Source organism: Triturus cristatus, chromosome 11, assembly GCF_964204655.1.
Source record: "Triturus cristatus chromosome 11, aTriCri1.1, whole genome shotgun sequence".
In the NCBI taxonomy this organism is placed as follows: domain Eukaryota; kingdom Metazoa; phylum Chordata; class Amphibia; order Caudata; family Salamandridae; genus Triturus; species Triturus cristatus.
Window position 1 is genome coordinate 675,568,228 of NC_140594.1, and position 22,640 is coordinate 675,590,867.

General features: G+C 46.2%; 1 protein-coding gene across 2 annotated transcripts in view; it reads left to right on the plus strand.

Moving 5' to 3' along the window:
- LOC146785310 (dehydrogenase/reductase SDR family member 12-like) overlaps nucleotides 1-22,640 on the plus strand; it is a 242,409-nt gene that overhangs the window by 214,127 nt on the left and 5,642 nt on the right. For both annotated transcript variants that reach the window (XM_085636416.1, XM_085636417.1), the window contains exon 9: nucleotides 9,009-9,146. In XM_085636416.1, coding sequence (XP_085492542.1) covers nucleotides 9,009-9,146 — 138 coding nt within the window. The remainder of the gene's footprint in view (nucleotides 1-9,008; nucleotides 9,147-22,640) is intronic.

Sequence of the window (22,640 nt, forward strand, 5' to 3'; positions counted from 1 at the left end):
ATTACTCCCATCCTGGAAACTGTTGGGGATCTTGACAGTGTGGCAAATAAAATAGATATAAGGGGCAAACTGTTTGTTGCCCATGAGGAACTTATAAAAGTTGCGGCACCCCACTTTACTCGTAACATACGAAAGCCAAGGGAGAGGTGCCAAGGTAAAACACAATGGTATAATGTAGCCTGTAGACGGGCCAAAACAGAACTCCTTGGAGCAATTAAGGAGGGCACAGGAGGGGAACGCCTTAAGCAACGCAGGCAAGCTTACAAGAAGCTTCTTGCTCAGGCCAAAATAGAATGGGAGGAAAATCGGTGGGAAGAACTTACAAAGGCCCTAGCAATTCAAGATCAACGCTTGTTCTGGAGAATTGTGAATGGGGGATCAGGGAGTCTACACTCGGCAGTGGAGCCTAACATAGCTCCTGGAGTGTGGCAGGCCCACTTCCAGTCCCTATATAGCGCTGAGTCTGGAGAACTCCCTGCGCCAATCGAACCGGAGAGGCTGGGCCCTCAGGCGGATCCAATAACACTGAGTGAGGTCACTGCTGCTATTTCAGGCCTGGCTTCGGGGAAGGCGCCTGGACTGGATGGGCTACCGGGAGACCTGTTCAAGCAGGAGCCCACCGTCTGGGCGCCTTACCTCGCTGCTCTTTTTAACGGTATCCTCGGTGGGATGGAAATCCCTAGTACTTGGCTGGGGGCTGAGGTGGTCCCGATTTTCAAAAAGGGATCCCCCCTCCTCCCAGCCAACTACAGACCGATTAGTCTGATAGACGTAGTGCAGAAGCTGTTCGGCAGGGTTCTCCTGAATAGGCTCCAGGACTGGATAGAGGAGGTGGGCGCCCTCAGTCCCTATCAGGCAGGATTTAGGAAAGGGGTATCGACTGTGGACCAGGTTTTTAGATTGAATCTGGTCTATTGGAGGACAGTGAGGTTCGAGGGCGGTAGTTTGTACACGATTTTCGTGGACCTACGGGCCGCCTTCGACCTCGTGCCCAGGGGAAAACTTTGGATTATCTTGGCAGGGATGGGCGTACCACCAGATATTTTATTGACCTTGCAGAGGTTGCATCATAACAATTATGCCCAGGTGAGGTGTGGGAGGTCGGGGGAACTGACTGACAGATTCCCCGTTGGCAGAGGGGTAAGACAGGGCTGTGTGCTGGCGCCGACCCTGTTTTGCCTCTTTGTCAACGGGGAAATCGCCCATCTTAACGCCACCGACTACACAGATGCCCCCAAATTAAATGGCAACAGTGTGCCCGCAATAATGTTCGCGGACGACACATTGTTAATATCTAAAACACCCATGGGCATCCAAAGGATACTCGATGCCTTTGTGGCCTTCTGCCAGGATAGAGGGTTGGAAATCAACGCCACAAAAACCAAATATATGGTATTGAATCCGAGCCCCAAACAGCGCCCGAATCCCCAACTGGGAGCTGTGCGGCTGGAAAGAGTAGCCACGTTTGAATATCTCGGCGTGACGCTCAACGAAAATATGATCTGGGGGACCCATCAGAGCAGGGCTAACCTTAAATTAGTGCAAATTACCGGGGGTATATCCCGGATGATGATTGGTTCGACCTACCGCCCACTGGGGGCCTTAATTCAGATATATAAAGCCCAGGCTAGGGGGGCGATCTTGTACGGGGCTGAATTGTGGGGCCACATTCCATGTCGGAACCTGTCTTCCACGGAAAATAGGTTTATAAGACCAATAACCGCACTTCCCCCTAGCACTCCACTTCTTCCTCTGAGGCTTGATCTAGGGCTACGGCCACTTGCCGACGAGATAAGTCTAAGACCCATTGCCTTCTGGCGCAGGCTATGGAGCAGCGATGATCTCGCCGACTATAGGGCGGAATTGGCCGAACTATTAAAGCACCCCAAGGCGCTCAGTATTCCCTGGGTCAAAAACATCCAGTCAATTTGCACCGATCTGGGGCTCCCTGAATTGTGGACCGAACCAGCGAATGTAGCACCAGGAATCTCTAAGAGATCCCTGGCGAATCTGTATCACGAACACAAAAGGGCAAGGGCCTTAGCTACCCAGACAGAGGGGTCCCTCTCTTCCATATTCCTGCAAACTAAGGATCTCTACAGATTTGAGAAGGCTTTCGATCCCATATTTCCTATACTCACCAGAAAGTTATTTCTCCAGTGGAGATACAGTATGGAGATACAGTACATTGCCTTTTCGGTCCTTTTCAAGCACCTGGCTACAAGTCCCTTCCACCAAATACTGTCCTCTTTGCGTTGATAAAGAGGAAAATGATTTGCATGTGATCTTTTTCTGCCCAGCCTACAAGGCAGCCAGAAAGCATTGGCTGCTTCCCTTGATTAAGAATTTGGGTGGCAGGGAATATACACCTATGTACAGGATTTTAAAATCCGATGTTTCTGGCCCAACCGTTTTTGCACTTTCCAAATTCTTTACGAATGTTTGGTATACGTGTATTCGTCTTTTAAAAAATGCTGGGTAGATTTTAGAATCACTTCAATTCTTAATAACTGTTTTTATTGTCTGTGTTGATCTTAAAACCATGTATTGATGTTTTAACAAATCTGACAGAATTCATGTGATTTTTTTGTATGTGCATCTTTTATGACCAAATGGTCGAAATAAAGATTGGAAAATGAAAAATGAGATTTAATTCCCAATTCAGGAAGGGGTCATATGTGTACATTTTTCAAGGTTTTCCCAAATAAACTAACCTTTTGAAATAAAGAAATAGTGAAACTGAGTAGGAAAAAACAGCTATTTACGATAACGTTTATATCTGTAACTTTTTGTCACAATGGCTGATTTACAAAAGTAATGTATCATTACATCCGCCAAGCCCTTCTGCAACACAAATGTTTTTAGCAAAGTGGGTAGCTGTGGATTTTGGGCCCTAGCTCAGTCAGCACCTAGGGAAACCTTGCAAACGTATACATTTTTTTAAACTAGTCACCTAGGGTAATCAAGGATGGTGTGACTTTGATGGCTTTCACCTGGTTGTTTGCCCATAATACCTTACAAACTTCAAACCTCAACTAAAAAAAACAAAAATCCTCACATTTCTGTGATAGAAAGTTGTGGAATCTGTGGGAAGCCTCAAACTTGCTTTCACCCAGCATTCCCCGAAGTCTTCTGATAAAAATGGTACCTCACTTGTATGGATAGGCCTAGTGCCCGCGACAGGAAATGGCCCAAAACACACCATTGGTATATATCACATTTTTTCACCCAAAACTAACCTTTTTTTTGTAAAGTGGTTAGCTGTGGATTTTGGGCCTTTGCTCAGTCAGCACCTAGGGTACCCTAGCAAACCCACAGATTTTTTAAAACTAGACATGTAGGGGAATCCAGGATGGGGTGACTTGGTTGGCTCTCACCAGGTTGTTTTACCAAAAATCCCCTGCAAACCACAAACTTTGGTTAAAAAAACACATCTGGACTCTGCGGGGACCCCAAACCTACTTCCACCCAAGATTCCCCTTAACAAAATTGTACCCCACTTGTGTGGGTAGACCTAGTGCCCGTGACCGGAAACGGCCCAAAACACAACATGGATACATCACATTTTTCCATTGAAAAATGACCCGTCTTTTGCATAGGGGGTAGCTGTGGATTTTGGGCACTTGCTCAGATGGCACCTAGGGAAATCTAGCAAAGCTGAATTTTTTTTTAAAACTAGGCTACTAGGGGAGTACAGGGTGATGTGCCTTGTGTATCCCATGAGTTTTTTTTACCCAAATGCCATGCGAACCTCAAACTTTGCCTTAAATGACACATTTTCCTTATATTTCTGTGATGGAAACATCTATAATCTGCAGGAACCCACAAAGTTCCTACCACCCAGCATTACCCCACTACCGATAAAAATGATGCCCCACTTGTGTGGCCTGGCCTAGTGCCTGCAACAGGAAGAGATCAAACCATGGTCAATTGGAGCATTTGTGAGGGGATTCCTATTGACTGCAGTTTGATCCATTCCTGTGGCAGGCACTAAGTCCAACCACACATGAATGGCAGCATTTTTATTGGCAATAGCGGGACAATGCTGGTTGTTAGGAATTTTGTAGATTTTTGAGGATTCCGAAAGTTTTTATCACAGAAACCTAAGGAAAATGCAGGATTTCAGGCAAAATTTGAGGTGTGCTGGGCATTGTGAGTGAGAAAACCTCATGAGATTCACAGAAGGCACACCACCCTGGAATCCCCTAATTGTCTACTTTTCCAAAATGTCTGTGGTTGGTAGGATTCCATGGGTGGCGGCAGATCGCGCCCCAAAATCCCACAGCTAACCCTATTGCTGATCTCTCCATGTAGCACTGTAGGGCCTTTTGTGTCAAGGTTTCGTGGCCCTCCCACACAAGTAAGGTACCATTTTAATTGGGAGACTTGGGGGAATGCTGTGTGGTAGGCAATTTGTGGCTCTCTGCAGATTATAGAAGTTTTTTCACAAATATCAGGAAAATGTATGTTTTTAGTCAGTGTTTGAGGTTTGCAGGTCATTGTGCGTAAGAAAATGGTGTGGGATGCATTTGAGGCAGAATACCCCGGGCTTTCCACAGTGTCTAGTTTTCAGAGCTGTCTTTGCCTAGTAGGTTTCTAAAGGTGGCAGTTTATCCAAGCCTTAAAAGTGCAGCCATTCACCATCGGAAGTGGGATGATATTGGGAAAATTGGGAGTTAGACACACTCTCCTGGCTCATATGTAAAAATAACACCCAAAAGAATCATACGTCTTCTCCCTTGCTAGTGAGATGGGATACTTTAGTCCTCAGGGGAGCAGAAGACTGTTGAGGTTTTAGGGGTGGTGGTAGGGCCTGATGTTAGGATGGGAAAGACCCACCCCATTATTGAAGTAAAATTATATATTACTGCCATATAGTCTGCTTCTGCCCTCTGTGTGCTGATCAGGGGTAATACCCCCATTTGCCCCGGGGGGGGCAGAAAAACTGTTGCCCCATTTACTTGGTGCACCCTAATTAAAAAAAATATCCCTGGCATCTAGCGAGCTCTCTTTCCTCCCTCTCCCCCGCAGGGGCAGATTGTGGATATTATCCCTGTCTGCACCCCAGAGGGACAGAAAGACTGTTGCCTCCTTTAATTGGAGTGGAGGCATAACCATGCCCATGGTGGGCAGTCCCCACCCCAATATTATATTTTTAAAAAACTTTCCCTGGAGGCTGACGGCCTTTCTGGCCCACCACCGGAAGATATGGGGTAATTACCCCCATCTGCCCCACAAGAAGATGATTCTCTCCTTTCCAACGATATCCTCTCCTGTTAGAATCAGTGCTATGGGGGCTGAGATAGCCCCTCAGCACTCGTTCAGTGAAAGTAAAACAAACCCATCGAATCGTTCTACATTCACTGTTACTGCAATGATGTCCGAGCACACTGTGCGCCAATTGTTATTGTAGTAAAAAATAAAACAATCAGATTGCTCTGTAAGTTCTTCCCGAGCAGCCTGATGAAAAGAAAAAGCGACAGACTCTGGTGCTGAGTACCAGAGAGGCCTTTAGGTGCCTCCCCACTGTCGGCCAATGGCTGACACCCGCAATGGAGAGCTAGTGCGGCTGTCGGCCGCACCTTTAGGGTTAAACTCCCCACTGTCTCTGGCTGGTTGGTGTCAATGCCACTTAACCTAGTATTTTGGAAATCAACAAGAGCTAGTGCCAGTGCTCTCAGTAACCTGATTGGGTGGGTCAATCTAAGCACAGGTCAGGTGCTTACTCAAACTGGTGGCCTTTTGCTGGGGTTAAAGTGCTGACAGAAATGTGAATGCACAAGCAAATGCTAAGGAGACGAGCATTGGATTTTGTGACTGAAATCTTGGGACAAAAAAGAAGGTAAGAAAAAGTCTCCAAATCAAAAAGATGTAATTAGCAGTTGATAAACTCAGGTAGAAGAGTAGTTGTATTTGGAAAAAAGTAATGTACATACTTCTCAATGGTTTATGTCTCTCCCAGAGGGCAGTGGTGGATTTATTTCATAGGTGAGTATGGTTTAAAGCTTTGGGAGTTTCTGATTCGGTGGGCACTGGGTAAAGAGCAGTAAGAAAGCCTCCTGCAGTATCTTCCCAGTCACTCTTCATTACCACTAAAAGCATTACTGTCATAAACCAGCAGTGGCTTACCGTTGCACGATTCAACAAAACAGTATGGTTTATGTCTTGACCTGGGCATAACTACGCCAAAGTATTCTGATTAAATTCAGTAATTTCTTGTTACTCTTTTGACACAGAATTACAAAAAACTATATATATATATATACACCTGTTTCCATGATTATGAGTAATTTGGCTCAAAAGTCCTACCACAAGGGTGCAGGAACAAATACCTTAGGAAGCTCAGACAGATGCTGGCTGATTATAGTTGTGACATATTGCTTTTAGCACTGCTTTCTTAGCGCAAAATAGATCCTTGGTCCATTTTTAATGCAACTGTGCATTTTGTGCTAGGAAAATAGAGCTAAATGTTGGTTTACGCTACTCGAGTAATATCGCATAATCTCAAGTAATTTGCTGTAATTTCTCATAATCATGCTACAGCCAATTACGGGAGTCAAAGCCCACCCAATATTATGTCCTCACCTCCCTAAGAAGAAAGGCGTGTCCCAGCTCCCATTAAGACATAGCATGTGCAGTTGTCTTTGTCCCTATTGGGCTGGGAATCCCAATCCATTCCGGGACTTCATTTAACTGAGAAGCAGAGAGGAACTCCAGAAGTGTGTTTTAGGCTGGTATAATGTACAAGCACCATTAACAGGACTTCGCAAAGCAATAGGTCTGGCCTTTAATCCGCTAATACATGCCAGACCTATTGGCTTTGCCATTGTTGTTTTACTTTTGTTTGTAGGCATTTCAAAGGAAAAAGGGGAACAGGTGATTCAGGTCGATGTGAGCACAATTAAAGTAAAAGTAGAAAAAAAACTGAGAGCTGCTATATTTGAATGCAATTGCAATAGTTTAGCACTTTTTTACTGTTAAAAAAAGCCAGCTCGGCGACAGTACAACATTAATACAATATGCATAATACCATGCTAAGATGGCAATGCAGTAAACATAGCATAGGGTCCACGTTCTATGCTGTAGTTCAAGGTCCCCCAAGGTCAGTCCTGGAGGGCCGGATCCATGCCATATTTTTAGCATATCCACATTTAGATATATGCAGTTATCTTACAAATCTGGTATGGATCCCACACTCGATGACTGACTTTGGAGAACCCTGGATATAGTGGAAAGAATCACAATATAAAAACAATTTAACTCACCACTAGAGGAAGAGAGGTGACACAATTTTGCAGTTAGTTACGCTCTGTCAGGAGGTAAAGATCCTCTGCTACCACCAGGTTCACTCATGTTTACGTATTTGAATCAATAGACAACCTGAAACAAAAACAATATTAAAATAAATTTCCAATATGATGGCTAAAGCACATCATTATAGAGCTGCCATTTTGCGAAATGCAGAAGGGTTGCCCTGGCGAGTTATTTTCTTATTTTCTTTCTCTATAGGACTACTTGACCCTCAAAACCTATGTTTTGACTTCAAAATGAAGTATATAGGTCTCATGGTTCCTGAAATATGATATTATCAATGCATCACATCCGCCATTTTTAAAAATGCAGTCCTGAAAAATTTGGCACGGATCAGCAATTTCTACCCAAGCTAAATTACTTCTCTAATGATCCAAGAACACAAATCAAAAATGAAAATCTCTGGACAACAATTTTTTTATGACTGTATATCAGGGGCGCGGGATTCTATATAAGCCTGGGTGAAGCACTATGCTACGCTCGCGTAGTTTGCGAAGTTCGCGCTACTTCGCACTACGCGAACTGCACGTAGCACAGTGCGAACACGCGTAGCGTAGTGTTGCGTAGTGCTGCGGTCATTTTTTGCTTGCTCGTGGTCCTCAACGTCAAGTTGGCGACCGCGAGCAAGCAGAATGACATCCCGGCGAGACTTTTTCCTTGTTCGCAATCAGCAACATCAAGTTGGTGATCGCGAGCATGGAAAATAAATCTCCCGGCGAGATTCCCAACGCGAGGAGGTCAGGTTTCTCATTGCGAGGGGTCGCGTATGCTCGCGACCGCTCGCGATGAGAAACTACCAGTTCGCGTTGAGAAAGCTGCCGCTCGAGTAAAAATCTACTCGAGCAGCAGAAAACTACAGCTCGCACTGTGCAAGATGCCATTTTCAATGATTGCACAGTGCCGGTTGCTTGTCCGCACTGTGCAATCATTGAAAACAACATCTTGCACAGTGCGAACATGTTACTACGCAGTTCGCGAAGTGCTACGCGTAGCTCGCGTAGTGCGAACTTCACTTTGCGTAGCTTCGCGAAGTGCTACTTCGCGAACTACGCCCACCTAGTTTGCTCCATAGTTGACACTGAAGGGTGTGAGTGCATTTTACACACACAGTGGAAAGCAAAGAGTGCAGAAATAGGTTTAATATTGGTATATTAAACGCCTTGAGACCCTAGGGTGATTGTTTCGCGCATATAAATCGCCATTTCATTTCATTTCATATGCTTATCGGTGAAGGTTGTGGTGGTACTAGAGGGTCGCAGCTCTACTGTATGGGACAAGCCATTCGTTTTTGGCATCTCTAAATTGCAAACCATTGTTGATAGATATGGTTTTATTTGGCAGTTCATGCCACAATTTCCATGTCTGTACCTTCTATACTGGTTTTGTAGTTGGTGGAATTTCCAGCATTTGGGTCATTCTTGATCTGAAGTGTCTCCTTGTGTTGTATCGTCTACGTTTTAATAGTATGAAGCTGGATTCCAGGCGATGGAGCGCAGCCAATGTGTGATGCAGAGGACATTGAAGGATTCTCTTGAGGCTATAGGTAATCAGTGCGTCCATTGAGGGCATAGGTAATATGGGCCCATGTGTTTTAGTTGAGGACTTGTCCAGCCTAGTGTTGTGTAATGTTTGTTTTTTCCCAAACTCATGAATATTATTTGAACAGACTGCCTATTTTTCATTTTTCTTTCATTCAGCTGTTCGTATGGCAATGCCTGAATTTTACAAATTCATGAAAACTAAACTAAGGAGTCCAGAGCAAGGAGCAGACACTCTAGTCTGGTTGGCAGTGTCTAAAGAGGCCATAAGCCATCCAAGTGGGCTATTTTTTCAGGGTAAGTTCGGATACTTTGTATTCCCTCATTGCTTTGTTATGGTATTTGTCATAACAGATGAATACAATTTTATGTAAATTACAAACTGCATTTACTGTTGGCTCATGTCTCTCCCTGCATGGAAATCTTCTATTAAGTCGCTTCACTTTGAGGTGATCACCACGATCATTTCCGTCACAGACGACCCTATTCCTAACAAGACCTGAAGGTAGAAACAGTTGTAACTGTATAAGCATGGCATATACCTTGAGAATATGCATAACTTTCTGGTAATTGTTAAATCATTTTAACAGTACTACTGTGAAGTTGCAGCAGTCGCAATGTAATTGCTTAGTTTGTAAGTTAAGTTCACTTCAACCCAAAGCTGTCCTGTGAATGGATTCCGACAGACACAAGGCACAACCTAAATCGAGAAAAGCACAGTTTTAAGTAATTTCTGGAAAGACAGATGGCCTGTAATGTGATGGAGAGCTATAGGGAGGAGAAACGCATCCTTGGAGGTAAAGGAGTGTCCACTCGTGAATACATGCACCCACATTTTTTTTGTTGTTTAGCCATCTGTTTATTGAGTTTTGTGATTAAAGTACTGCTGCATACATGGTACAAATAGAGCATATGCGAACTTTTTTTTTTTTTTGTCCTCATTCTGCCAATTCTCTTGTGGGCAATGCTCCATTCCCATTGCTACAATACCAGCCAGGGGTAGAGTCATTCCATCCAAGAAAAAGTAGCTGCTTCCACTTCCACCCTTCACTGATGTGCCCGTAGCAAAGAAGGGGTCAGGACTGACAGCAATTCATTGGCTTAATCATTGGACCCCAGATTTTTGACTCCAGTCAACCAGCATAGCCCATATTTTCTCCTGACTACTAGGATCGCATGCTATGTCATGCTGGCTTATGGATATAATGTTCTTCTTACACTCAGGTGGAGCTCCTGATTTCCAAGATCTACCTATCTCCCGTCTCCCCAATAAGATTACATAGAAAATAAATCTTGAAACCAGATTATTAAAACGGGTGGCACTGTCCTGACATATTCCCAAAAATACAAGTACAGGACTTGCCCTCACCTGTGTGCCTGTTCCTTCCGTCAGGAATTTACACAGTTCAATCCAGAAATTCGTAAACTTGGGGCGTCCAAGCCCATGCACAATACTCCCGTATGACACTGGATACGTTCTGAATATGCCCTGAATCAGTTACCACTGTCACCGCCTCGCTGAAATTGCCGAAATCGCCGGATTCACCACAGCACTGCACGGTGGTTCTCCCGACTGGCGTTAGCCAGCCGCCATGTTCTCCGATCACGTGGGTCCCTTCGCCCCTCTGTGAACTTTTTCTGATGATAATTCTGATTAGAGCGAGTCACACGTATAGGATAAGCATGTCTACACAACCTCACAACTGTCCATATAATGTTTTGCTGTGCCAATGCTGTCAATAATATTGTCCAGTTTGCATCAATCCCTGCCGCAGCTGTGGCCGGCTAACAAGTAATTATACAGCAGATTTAAATATGTTTAACAAGAGTCACAGCTCATTCATTAGGACCCCCAATTATGAACAGTCAAACTCGTAGGCTCTGCCTAGACCCGCAGAGAGTTCTTTCCACCTATAGACAGAGCCCTTTAAAATGGCAGACACATTTTGTTACTTATAATGACAGACTTGAGCAAAGGGAGTACATTTACTGCCTTTGCTGGAGTATGCTGTAATTAATATATTTCTTCTACGCATGAGAGGGGCACTGCGATTGCCCTCCAGTAATCACTTAGGCAGTGAGTAGTAGATTCGCCGGGGGAGGGGTCTTGGAGGGGGAAGGGGATGCAGCCTGGGCCTCACTACTGGCCATGAGGCACTTGGCTGCCTAGCCTCTCAAGAATATCAGACAACATGCCAAATGCGATTTAGGGACTGTGTAATAAAGTACATGCATGTTATGTTATTTTATCTCATCTTCTATAGCACACAGCTGCCCCAGCAGGGCGCTTTGACTGGCAGAAGGAATGTACATACAAAACAGAGGAAAAACCAGAAAAAAGTAGCAACGGGGCAGTGTATTAAGGTCCATGCAGTATATTAAGGTCCAGGGGGGAAAAGATAGGTTTTAATAGCCCTCCTGAACGTAAGCATATCATCTAGGGCGCGAATGTGAGATGGTAATGAGTTCCAAAGCCTAGCCGCTAGATTGCGGAAGGAACGCCCTCCCGCTCTGCAGCGTTTGAACCGTGGAACTGTAGCCAGATTTTGACCCAATGACCTCAAAGAACGAGAGGGGACATAGGGGGTGAGAAGATGCTCTAGGATCAGGGGAGAGGACAGTTTAAGAATCTTGTAGGAAAGACATAGAGTCTTAAACTCAATCCTTTGAGCCATGGGCAGCCAATGGAGTTTCCGGATGATTTCCTTCGCAGAGCAGAACCTAGGTAGGCCCACCAGGGCTCTGGCCGCCGCATTCTGTACGCGCTGCATCCGGATAACTTCCACCTGATTGGCCCCCAACAGGAGCGAGCTCGCATAATCAAGCCGCAAGAGTATGGTGGCCTGAATTATCAACTGTCTAGTGTGGGCGTCAAAAAATTTCAGGATTGGCCTGAGCCCACGCAAAATACCAAAACAAGTAGCAGCCACTTTTTTAGTGTGTCCGCAGAAACTGAGGGCGGGGTCTAACCAGACACCCAAGTTTTTAACCTCGGGTACCAGGATGGGAGCTGAACTCAGCTCTGGAGGCCACCACTGAGCACCCCAGAGGTTGCTATGCTTACCAACAATAAGGACCTCCGTTTTCTTGGCATTGAGCTGTAAGCAGTTAGCAGTCATCCAGCCAGCCACTGCTGTCAAACCCTCCCTGAACCTAGGGGCCTCAGAGTCGGAGTCCCCACTGAGTGCAACTGCCAACTGCGTATCGTCAGCATAAGAAACCATAGTCAGGCCCCACTGCTTGGCGACCGCAGCCAGCGGCTGCACATACAGATTGAACAACGTGGGGCTAAGTGCCGACCCCTGAGGCACTCCCTGCTCGATGAAATAGGGTTTAGACTCAAATGGAGGTGTAGAGACCCGAAATGAGCGACCTGCTAGAAATGACCAAAACCATTCAAGTGCTAAATCAGAGACACCTGCTTCTCCCAGACGCTGCAGCAGTATCGCGTGTGAGACCGTGTCAAACACGGCACTGAGGTCGAGTAACACCAGCGCCGCAGTTTGATCGGAGTCGAGCATGGAGCGCAAATGTTCCGTCATAGCAAGGAGAGCAGTCTCTGTGCCATGACCTGCCCGAAATCCATTCTGGGAGGAATCCAGGATATTAGCAGTCTGAAGGTGTTTAGTCAGGATTCCATTGGCATGAGCCTCCGCAACCTTCGCGGCCCATGGGAGAAGAGAAATCAGACGATAATTCTCCAGATTGAGAGGGTCCAAGGCGGGTTTCTTCAAGATAGGAGTGACATAGGCTTGTTTCCACTTAGTTGGTACTGTCCCTGAAGAGAACGAAAGATTGATGAGTTGGCGCACGGGGGGAAGACATAGAGCAGCCGACTCTCTGAGCTGCGCGGGTCTGAGCGGGTCGGCAGGAGACCCGGATTTTACTTTGGCCGCCAGCCTATCGAACTCTACCTCTGAAATTCCAGGAAATGTGGATAGAACCACATTAGTAGTAGAATTAGGCCTCTGCATGTGCAGAAAGTGAATCGCCTTTCATTGCTCCTGGTGCACTGCCCCCATTCCAACAATGAGGTTGCAAATATCGGATCCTTCATGATTGGAACCCCTCGATTGCAACGGGAAAAAAGTGTACATGAATTAGTGAGAGCCTTGCTTTTGGCCTTTGCTCAATTTGAATTTTTCTTTTTTTGTGTCCTTTGTATGCATTCACAGCATGGTGTTAATTCAGTGACTTTGTTTGGAAGTATTTGTGAATGAGTGGGCGCTGAAACAGTGGCAACCATCAATTTTAACACCTTTCTTTTTAGATTTGTTATTTTAATGTATGTTTCCAGGAGATAGGGCGTCTAGTACCTTATCTTAAAACATGTGTAGAGCACATCTGATTAACGTGTGAAAGGCAATGTTGCAAGTTCCAGAGAGTGACTGAACATTTGCTGCAGCCTGTTTGAGATAAATTATACTAGTCATGGTGCTAGCATGATTCATTATTTTACCACACAGGTAAATGTTCCTATGAAGCATGGTGCCTGCTTCTAAGTTCCTCCTTTAATTTTTATGGGGTACTCTCTCTCCCATGACCACCTTATGTTAACATGGAATTACATAAATATTGAGTTCAAAATTATCAACAGTATACATTTGATAAATATGAAAATGTTCATATCCCAAATATACATTACAAAATACAGTAAATCTAAAGAAAATAAATGTAACAATAATTTAGATTTAAAATAAAGCATAGAAAAAAATCCCCCCAAAAAATATAATTCCATTTAAATTAAATTACGTAGGTTTTATGTTTTAAATGATTTTGAAAAAATGAAATGTAAAATATTATGAAAATATATAGAACAAACTGTACTTTTTAATAGAATGTGGTTGACATAATTATATAATACTCCTTAGTAGAAATGTATATATCTACATAGATACAATTTTAATAAAATGTACTATTATTAATATATTTATTTATTTCAAATAAAATTAATAAAAGTGTAAAATTATAACTTAAAAAATGTATACATTAATTAAAATATTAGAAAGGATCAGAGTTATTTGTGGAAAGTGCCCCAAAGGAGGTCAGTTACTATTCTAAATTCACTCCTTCAAACATTGCGAAAGTTTATGAATAATGGGAATCAGATTTGCCACTCAAACACTTCTCCCACAGACTTTTTTTTGTTTTTAAACAAATTTTATTCGGTTTTCTGAGAAGTAAGGCATGTGGACAGCAGAGCGGTCCAATACATTGTAAACGCAAAAACAAGATACAGTGTTGCAAAGTATACAGGTGTACAATTCTATTTTCTATGAACGGAGGTATCATGAGAAGCTGTGGTTGGAAATCTAAAAGGATGCTTCTGAGTAAAAAAGCAATAGTAGAGAGACATTGTTATGTGCTTAGTTACTGCATCAACCCCCCACCCTCCCATCCAACGGGTGCATCTTTCATAGTGAAAAACAAAGAAAGAGAGGAAAAAGGGTGATCTATCCAGTCTGTATTGAGAGCCAGTATTGTGTGTGATTGCAAGAATGTGCCAGTATGTAGTGCCTTGGGGTGGGTAGGAAAGTTCAATTACTTCCCTCTCCATTCAAGCTCAAGTGTGTGGGATTGTCTATGCTGTGGCTCAGTGTGTGGCTGGCATCTGCACTGGGGCCCAATTACAACTATGTGTGGGTCGCGCTTTCCTGATTAAGGTATATCAGTATCTAACACTTTGAAGGACTCCAATAGTGTGTCTCAGGACATGGCGATGGGCTTTTTCCTCAGTCCATGGTGTTCCTCAATGCACAGTGCCCTACTTTCCGCCAAACCCCACCACTCCATCTCTTCCCTCCAGGCAAGCAAGGTGGGTGGGATTGTCGACTTCTAGCGCCTAGTTGGAAGGCGTTTCGCAAGCCTTAGCGCTAATTCGGCAAATTTCGCTCGCACCCTGTATCCCTTCGGGCGAGGGTATTGCAGGGGCGGCTCCTCCATTAGGGCAGAGGAGCGTCGCCCCACTACTTTCTCGCAGTGCGAGAAGCAGAAACATAAAATTGTATTTTAAATACCATTTTATGTTTCTCGAGCAAGCAGAAGGGTATGCCTGATTGGGGGCGTGCGGGTGGGTTCTTCGGGGCTGAGTGGCTTGCCCAATTCTGTGGGCCCTGACTGTTTGGTCGGCCCCCTGGGGCAGACCAAACCAGTCATGCGCACTCTGACTTTTCTCTACATAGAGAAAATTCCCTCTCCATAGGCGCCCCGCTGGACGCCACTCCCACCAATCACAACACTGCCTTTGCAGCATTGTGATTGGCTATGGGGAAGGAGGATGCCTGCTTCCTGTTCAGCAGGAGAGCAGGAAAACGGGACCCGGCAGGGACCCGGGAAGGTAAGTTTGAATTTTTTATTAAACACCCCCCTATAACACTGTCGTGGCCTACAACACTGGCCACGACAGTGTTATAGGCCCAATAGACAGCTCGCTGCCATGTCCCTTGTGCACCCCCAACCACCTTCTGCAGTGTTGCCACGATCTGTGTCCAGAATGTGGAAAGGTTTGGGCTGGACCATAACATGTGTTGCAGGTCAGCGTCCTGTTCAGGACATCTTGGACAACTCTCTGCCACAGTGGGGAACATGGTATGCAGCCAATGTGGTGTTATACGCTCTTTGAGTTATCATGTATTGTACGAGTTTGAGTTGGGAGTTGTGGGAGACTCCCTTTGGGTAGGCAAGCAGGGAGGTTCATTCTTTGTCTGACATAGCCCTTCAGAAGTCCATGTCCCATCTAGCCTGTAATGGCAATAAAGGTGAAGGTGTGTGCGCCCGTATGCCCCAATACAACCATCATGTGAGGTGTCTACCAGTACAAATTAGGTACATCAAGTGCACCAGTTCATGCGTCGGCGGTTCGGTCCTGGCGAGAGCCCAGTACCACTTGACATATTGTATCAAGCTAGCATGTAGGAGAAATAACATGTCTGGGAGTCCCTGTTCATGAACAAAATCGGCATGGGTAAGTAGGAACCATCTCTGAATAATGCACCTATAGTGGTCACTCTAGCTTGTTCCCACCTGGAGAGTATGCGATGCGTAAGGGCAGGAAGTCCCAGAAGTAGAATGTTAGGGGCATATGGTGAAGTTTGTGCCGTGTATTTCAGGGCCAGTCTCCAATATGCCAATGCCTCTCTCAGTAGTAGTGGGGTCGCAATTGAGGCACGCACTCCAGGGCACATCAGTGTATACAACATTCCCCGTGCAATCATATCAGGAGTATATGCTATCTCTTGCAGATTACGTCCCGCTAGCCAGTAAGAGAGCCAATGCAGCTGCCTTGCCTCCAGCTTCCGACGTTAATTGTAATTTTGTCAGACTGACTCTGCTTCAGCCCGTGCCCCATATTAGGCCGGTCAACAACATGTCAACAACATGTTTAATGTTTGAAACTAGTAGTTTGGGATTACCACCTGTAAATTACTGAAGTATAAAATACGCTGGAGCATAACTATAGGTAGGCGGCCCAACACTGGTCCGCATGTCCAGTGATTTGTTACTGCAAAGAGGTGATCTCCCTTTGTAAGTTCCCATCTAATAGGTCCCATTGAGTGCTATACACACAAATTCCCAGATATTTGAATGTATCGGGGGCAACGGCCAACGCTACCTCTCCATAGGGGATCACGAGCTGCTGGAATCCTTCCCTAAATGAGTAAGCGTGTGATTTATCAAAGTTGATGGCGAGTCCCGAAATCAACTGAAATTGCGAAAAGATCTGGGCCTCAGTTGGTAAACTTCCTTCGAGGTCCCAAGTGTACAGTATAATATCATCAGCATATAGGGACAGTGCGTGAGTTGCATAGCCTATCGGAATACCCCAGTTCACCGCATCTCAATGCAGCATGTGGGAAATGGGCTGTAGGTCCAAGACAAAGAGAATAGGGGATAGCGGTCACCCATGTCTTGTACCACGCTGTATCTCGTAGGGGCTTGAGACATGGGCTCCTGTGCGAGCCCTTGCTATTAGAGAGGTGTACAATAGTTTGACCCAGCAAATAAACCCTTGGAGGATCCTGTATTATTTAACCGCTTCAGTGCCCATGACGAGATGGTCTCGTCATGGAGCACGGTTGCGCTGTGCCCATGACGAGACTATCTCGTCATGAACCCCGCCCGCTAATGTAACGCCCGGCACAGGGCGGGGAAAGGGCGTGGCACTGAAGGGGTTAAGGCCACTAGCATATACGCTCAGCTTAGAGCATCAAAAGCCTGGTGGAGTTCTAATGAGAGGCACCCTGTGTTGAGGAGGTGGTCAGTAGCTGCCCGCATTATTTGTTAGAGTCTGCGTACGTTAAGGGATGTTTTCCGGCTGGGAACAAAGCCGCATTGATCTGCATGTATGAGTTTTGGGAGAAAGGGGAGGAGACCTACGGCCAGAACTTTGCTTAATATTTTGTACTCTGTGTTTTGGAGCAACAGTGGTCTTTATGCTGTTATGTTTGTACAATCCCTGCCCGGTTTTGGTAGTGATGTCACTAGGGCTTGTGCTGCGGTCAGGGGTAGTGCGCCTCATCCAGGGAGACACGGTCCAGGTGCTCCAGTCGGGGCACCATCTGCGTGGTAAACGCGACATAGAACTCCACAGGTAGGCCATCCAATCCTGGTGTTTTATTGCGGGGAAGGTCCCTGATAGTCTCCCGAATCTCCATCGCAGTGTCAAGCGTTCTTTTATCCGCCACTGTCACCTGAGGCAATTGGATGGCGTCTAAGAAATCGTTGATCACTTGCGGTTCTGCTGCCTGGGAGCTGTGCATAAGTATTCATAGTATTCACAGAAAGCCTCATTCACTCCATTTTGAGTGTCTACATGAGCACTCAGTGGGGTGTTGATTTTGAATATGGGCAGTGAGGGTGGGGTGTCTCTGATCAAACGAGCCAGCAGAGAGCCAGCTCTGTCTGCCTCTATGTGTATCTTCTGATCAGCAGTAATCAGCCACCCGGAGACACTCTATCAGCTCGGTGTACTCGACATGCACATCCTGCAGGTTCATTACGCGCTCCGTGTTAGCCACCACGTCCCTCTCTAGAGTGCCCAGGCTCGCTTCCACCTTCTTTAAGTCACAAAGTTTAATTTGTCGTGCCCCAACCACAGAACTAATAGCTGGCCCCCTTGTTACCATCTTGAAGGCCTTCCTCTAGCGGTGTGGAGGCTGATCATGAAATTACTATCAATAGTGGTCGCCATGTGGGCCCGGAAAGCTCTATCTTCCAATAAGAGGGGTTTAAGTTTCCACATCGGAAGAGGTGTAGGTACACAACCCCAGGACATAGAGACTTCGAAGGAGTTATGATCAGATAGTGCCTTTCCAGATATGTAGTGTGAGTGATTTACGCCAGCAATGTAGGGGAGCATCGTATGTGGTCTATGCATGTGTGTAGTGTATGCGTTGATGAGTAAAATTAGTATTCCCGCATTCCTACTGCACCATGTGTCAGCCAGCGACAAACCCTGCACCCAGGCTGAGAGGGCCTTGGCCTGTCGGAACGTCACGGCACCTGACAGTGGGGGGGTGCAATCGTCCAGGTGTATGTCTAGTACTGCATTGCAGTCCCCGCCGAGTATCCATGGGTACATTGCCCAGTCCTCCAGCACTGCACTGACTCGAGTCAAAAAGGCAGCTTGTTCAGTGTTCAGAGCATAAAGGCTGGCCAGTACCACCAGTGTACAATCCAGCCTGCCCCGGATAAAAGTGTACCTGCCACTGATATCAATGCATGATCAATGCGTGTATCTAGTGCCTTGAAGAGAACTCCCGCTTTGATCCACACTGCTGCCCCCCTTGCAAACACAGAGTATGAAGTATAGAATAACTGCCCCACCATTTCTTACTGAGCTTGTGGGTCTCTGAGGACGTCAGGTGTGTCTCTTGCAGAAACACTATCTGGGATTTGTGCCTGCAAAGTTGAGCCTAGATTTGGTGGCGCTTATGGACTGAGCCCATCCCCCTTATGTTCCAGGTTGTGAAATTGTAGTAGTGTAGCATAGCCATGCACACCATGTACAATGTGGATAGTGCCCACTTGTGGCAATGACCGGGACATCAGAGTAAATGCAAATACTAGAGGTGCACCTGTTATAGTTCCCCAAACAATGAACATCAAATTCCCAAATACTTGGTCCAACCTGTAAACCGAATTTGACCAAACAAAAAACATTATAATTCAACAACTGTAGTGAGCTATCTGCTTTTGTCATAATAGATGCAGTGACCATCCGCATTATCTAGTGGTGGGTGGGCCCCGGCCCCCACCCACCAGCTCCTCCCGCAGGATACAAGTGGTGTAGATAATGAAATCTGCCCTTTCTGTCACAGTATTATACAGGTATTAAAATCAGATACCATTGCTTGTCACGGTCCCTAGAGCATTTAGGCATTTTTAAATTAGGGTTATAGGACCACAGTTGTTGCACCGTCAACCATGATTCAACCCACTGTGCTGCCCGCTTCTTCCTCGCAGGCCGTGATGTAGCCTGCAGGGCCTCCCTCTTTTCTTCGGGCGCGTAGTTTTGCTGCACGGCGGCCCGCTGTTGCTGTTTTGCCGCTGTGGGTGCGTCCCCCGGCACCAGCTCTCTTTTGTGTCGGGCACGCCGCATTATCTAACAATTTGCATGACAGGAATGCCGCAGCTCCGGTTTTGGAACTACGGCTTCTTATTTTCACATGTTCGGGCACTTTATTCTTACCTTCCTTTTACTGGCTATATATTTCTGTCTTCATGTCTTCTTGGGCCCATCTTGCCTTCCCATGATTCCCAGAAGGCCTTGGGAAGTATCTCCTCTACCAATTCAAGAGGGCGACCTTCCTGTTCCGTTCACTATCATTTCCTTATCGAAGATGGTGGTCACTTACTTCCTGTTCTTGTTTGGTCACTTCCTGTTCTTGTTTGGTCACTTCCTATTCCTCTTTGGTCACTTCCTGTTCATGGGTATTTAATGGGCTGGATCCTTCATTTCCTTGCGATGCAAGACTCTTCTCTCCTGCTGCTCTGTCCTCACTCCTGTTGGTATCCTGTGCTCCTGCATGGTGCATCTGTGAGTCCTGTGGCCTACCTTGTTCCTGATTTGGCGTTCTATTCTGGTTCGGATTCCTGGCCTTCTTTTTCTCCTTCTGGAGGTTTCTTTCCTCCCTCTTAATTCCTGGAGTTCCCACTTCCACCCAAGGTTTTCCCTACGTGGTTTTTCCTCTTGAGACTCCTTTTGGAGGGCACGGTCTGCTTTGGCTATTTCATTGTCGTCCGCTCCGTGGTTACCAGAAGGGGTCATCCTTACCTCGGGCAGACCAGAAACTCTCCAACACGCCCAAGCCGCTAAGAACATCACAAGTCTTGACAACAGTATTCGGTTTGCTCATTCCCATATTTATCTGTTCCCACTCGCCCCACTAATAAAGGGATACCTAGGGGTGAATGAAGAATTTTTATTAAATCTTAACCCCCCCCCCCCCCCAAAAAAAATCAAGACTTCTCAGAAGAGCTCCTTGGAACATGGTTGAGCCCTCCCGGACCTCTAGGAGTCAGGGTGAACCAGATGATAAAGCATGCTACTACTAGAGTGGGTGAGGGTTATATATAAACAAAACGTTTTTTCTTTGTCCCACCTCTAAGTGAGGTGGAGTACAGGTGGATTCTTTTTTCTTCTCCTTATTCATTTAGATTTTTAAGGGAGGATAATATTTAGGCAAGGTTATTTAATTGTGAGTATGTATCGCCTTTCCTTACAGTCTTGAAAAGATGTCTCTACCCTGTTTGGGTCCTGTAGGTTCTCTCTGGACCCCACTTGTATATGGCATTTAGGTAACCAGCAAGTACATCAGTCACATCCAATATGCACAAGGTATACATGTGTAAGGAAAATAAGAGAACTTGGTATGAGCACCCACTCAGTACTATACACAGTCAGCAGTCTAGTGCCTTTTTCAGCGTAGTAGTTCATTAACTGTTTGTGAGTCCTGCCGTCCGATGACCTCTCGTCTTCGGCTGGTGACCTTGTGTCCCGTAGTGTGGCCGCGGTCTGAAGCACCACACATCAACCCTCCAGCATCTCTTACTGGGTGGACATTGACACGCCATTCCAGCAATGTCGCACCATGCATCGTTGTTTAACATGCCTGCACTGAGGATTACGTATAGGTGGAAGTCTGTGCTCTTACAGGATAGTGAGAGCTGGTAAATTATCCTCAATCCAAGACCACGCCACCTTGGAGTCATCAAAGAAGTGACTAGTGTGCTCGTGGATGATTTTGAGGCGAGAAGGAAACAGAAGGGTGTATTTAAGGTTTAGCTGTTGTAAGTGTTACTTGACCCCTTGGCAGGAGGCTCGCTGATGCTGAACCTGTACAGTGTAATCCAGGAATATAGAGATTCTGGCTTTTTCATGTTGTATGGGAGCATTTTCCCATGCTTAATGGGGAAGGGTATCACTGTCTTTGTGGTTGAGGATCCTGATCACGATTGGCCTGTGCGGTGCTCCTGGCATTGGACTCCTGGTAGGAACTCTTAGTGCTCTTTTCACACTAAACATCATGGTAAGATTTTCTGGGGCCACCGCTATACGCAACCAGTGTTCTATGAATTGGGTGGGGTTATTGCCTTCGCAGTTTTCCGGCAGACCAATTATTCTCACTTTATTTCTCTGTGAGTGCCCCTCTGCATCCTCGACCCAGTCCTGCAGTTCCGCAACCTGATTCTGAAGTCGAGTAACAACCTCTGTTTGTTCCTTGTGCCACGGGGCCATATCTGAGAGCGTCGTATTGATTTTATACTTTTCTGCTAGCTTCTTATTGTCATCTCTGAGAAGGCTTACATCAGTGGTAAGCACTCCTAAATGCAGTACCTGCGTCACCCTGGACTCCCTGATTTCCTTAAGGATGATGTCTTAACTTGTCTGGGTTGAGGGAGGTCCACAGTCTGGGGTACAATTCTGCCATGGTCGAGGGAGGTGAGTCATCCGTTCTTCTAGTTAGGGGCCTCTCCTGAGAGCCCAAGGTTGGGCTGCTTCCCTTTTGTGCGGCCCATTCTGTATTATTTATCCATCTCTACCAGTCCCACTTCCACAGTTCACACGGGATCCTCTCCGGAAAGAGGGTGGTGGTGGTGTATGGGTTCTTCAGCAGTTTCTTCACACCAGCTGACCTGTCTCAACAGGACACCACACGAGCACCGATGGATGGGACCTGGCCAGACTTCAAGAATGGAGTCATGTGGCAGAATCTGGGGCTAATCAGTCCCACTGATCCCAGAAGGCTCATTCACCACGGGACCCCCGGCATTTCCTGCTCAGCACCAGGTGCATTAATGATAGAGGTTCCTCGCTGCAGCACCTGAATCTGCCCCTTCTGGTGTGAGCACTCCCTGGTCAGGGGGAGGGGACAGAGGGATGCACACAAGGAACAAGGGGAAATGGGCAGCAACGGAGGGCAGTGACAGCACATCGGACCAGGGAGGGAGGAGATTTGCAGAGTAGAGGGCAGGGACCCCACAGAAGGCAGTGGAAGCATAACAGACCAGGGAGGGAGGTTGCAAGGACATGCCCTTTGAGAATGAAAGCGATGTGGCAGGGGCAGCAATGGAAGGCTGTGGGAGCAAAGAGATAGTGGCAGCACAGTGGACTAAGGACGGAGGTGTACGGGGGCTCACATACAGAGAACAGAGGGCATGGGAGCAGGGGCAGCAATGGAGGGTCAGTGGAAACACAGGGTAGGTCCTGGCATAATGGATCAGCGATGGAGGAGGCAGGTGCATTCTCACAGAGGATGAGGGGAGAGGGAGACAGGGGCCAGACAGCAA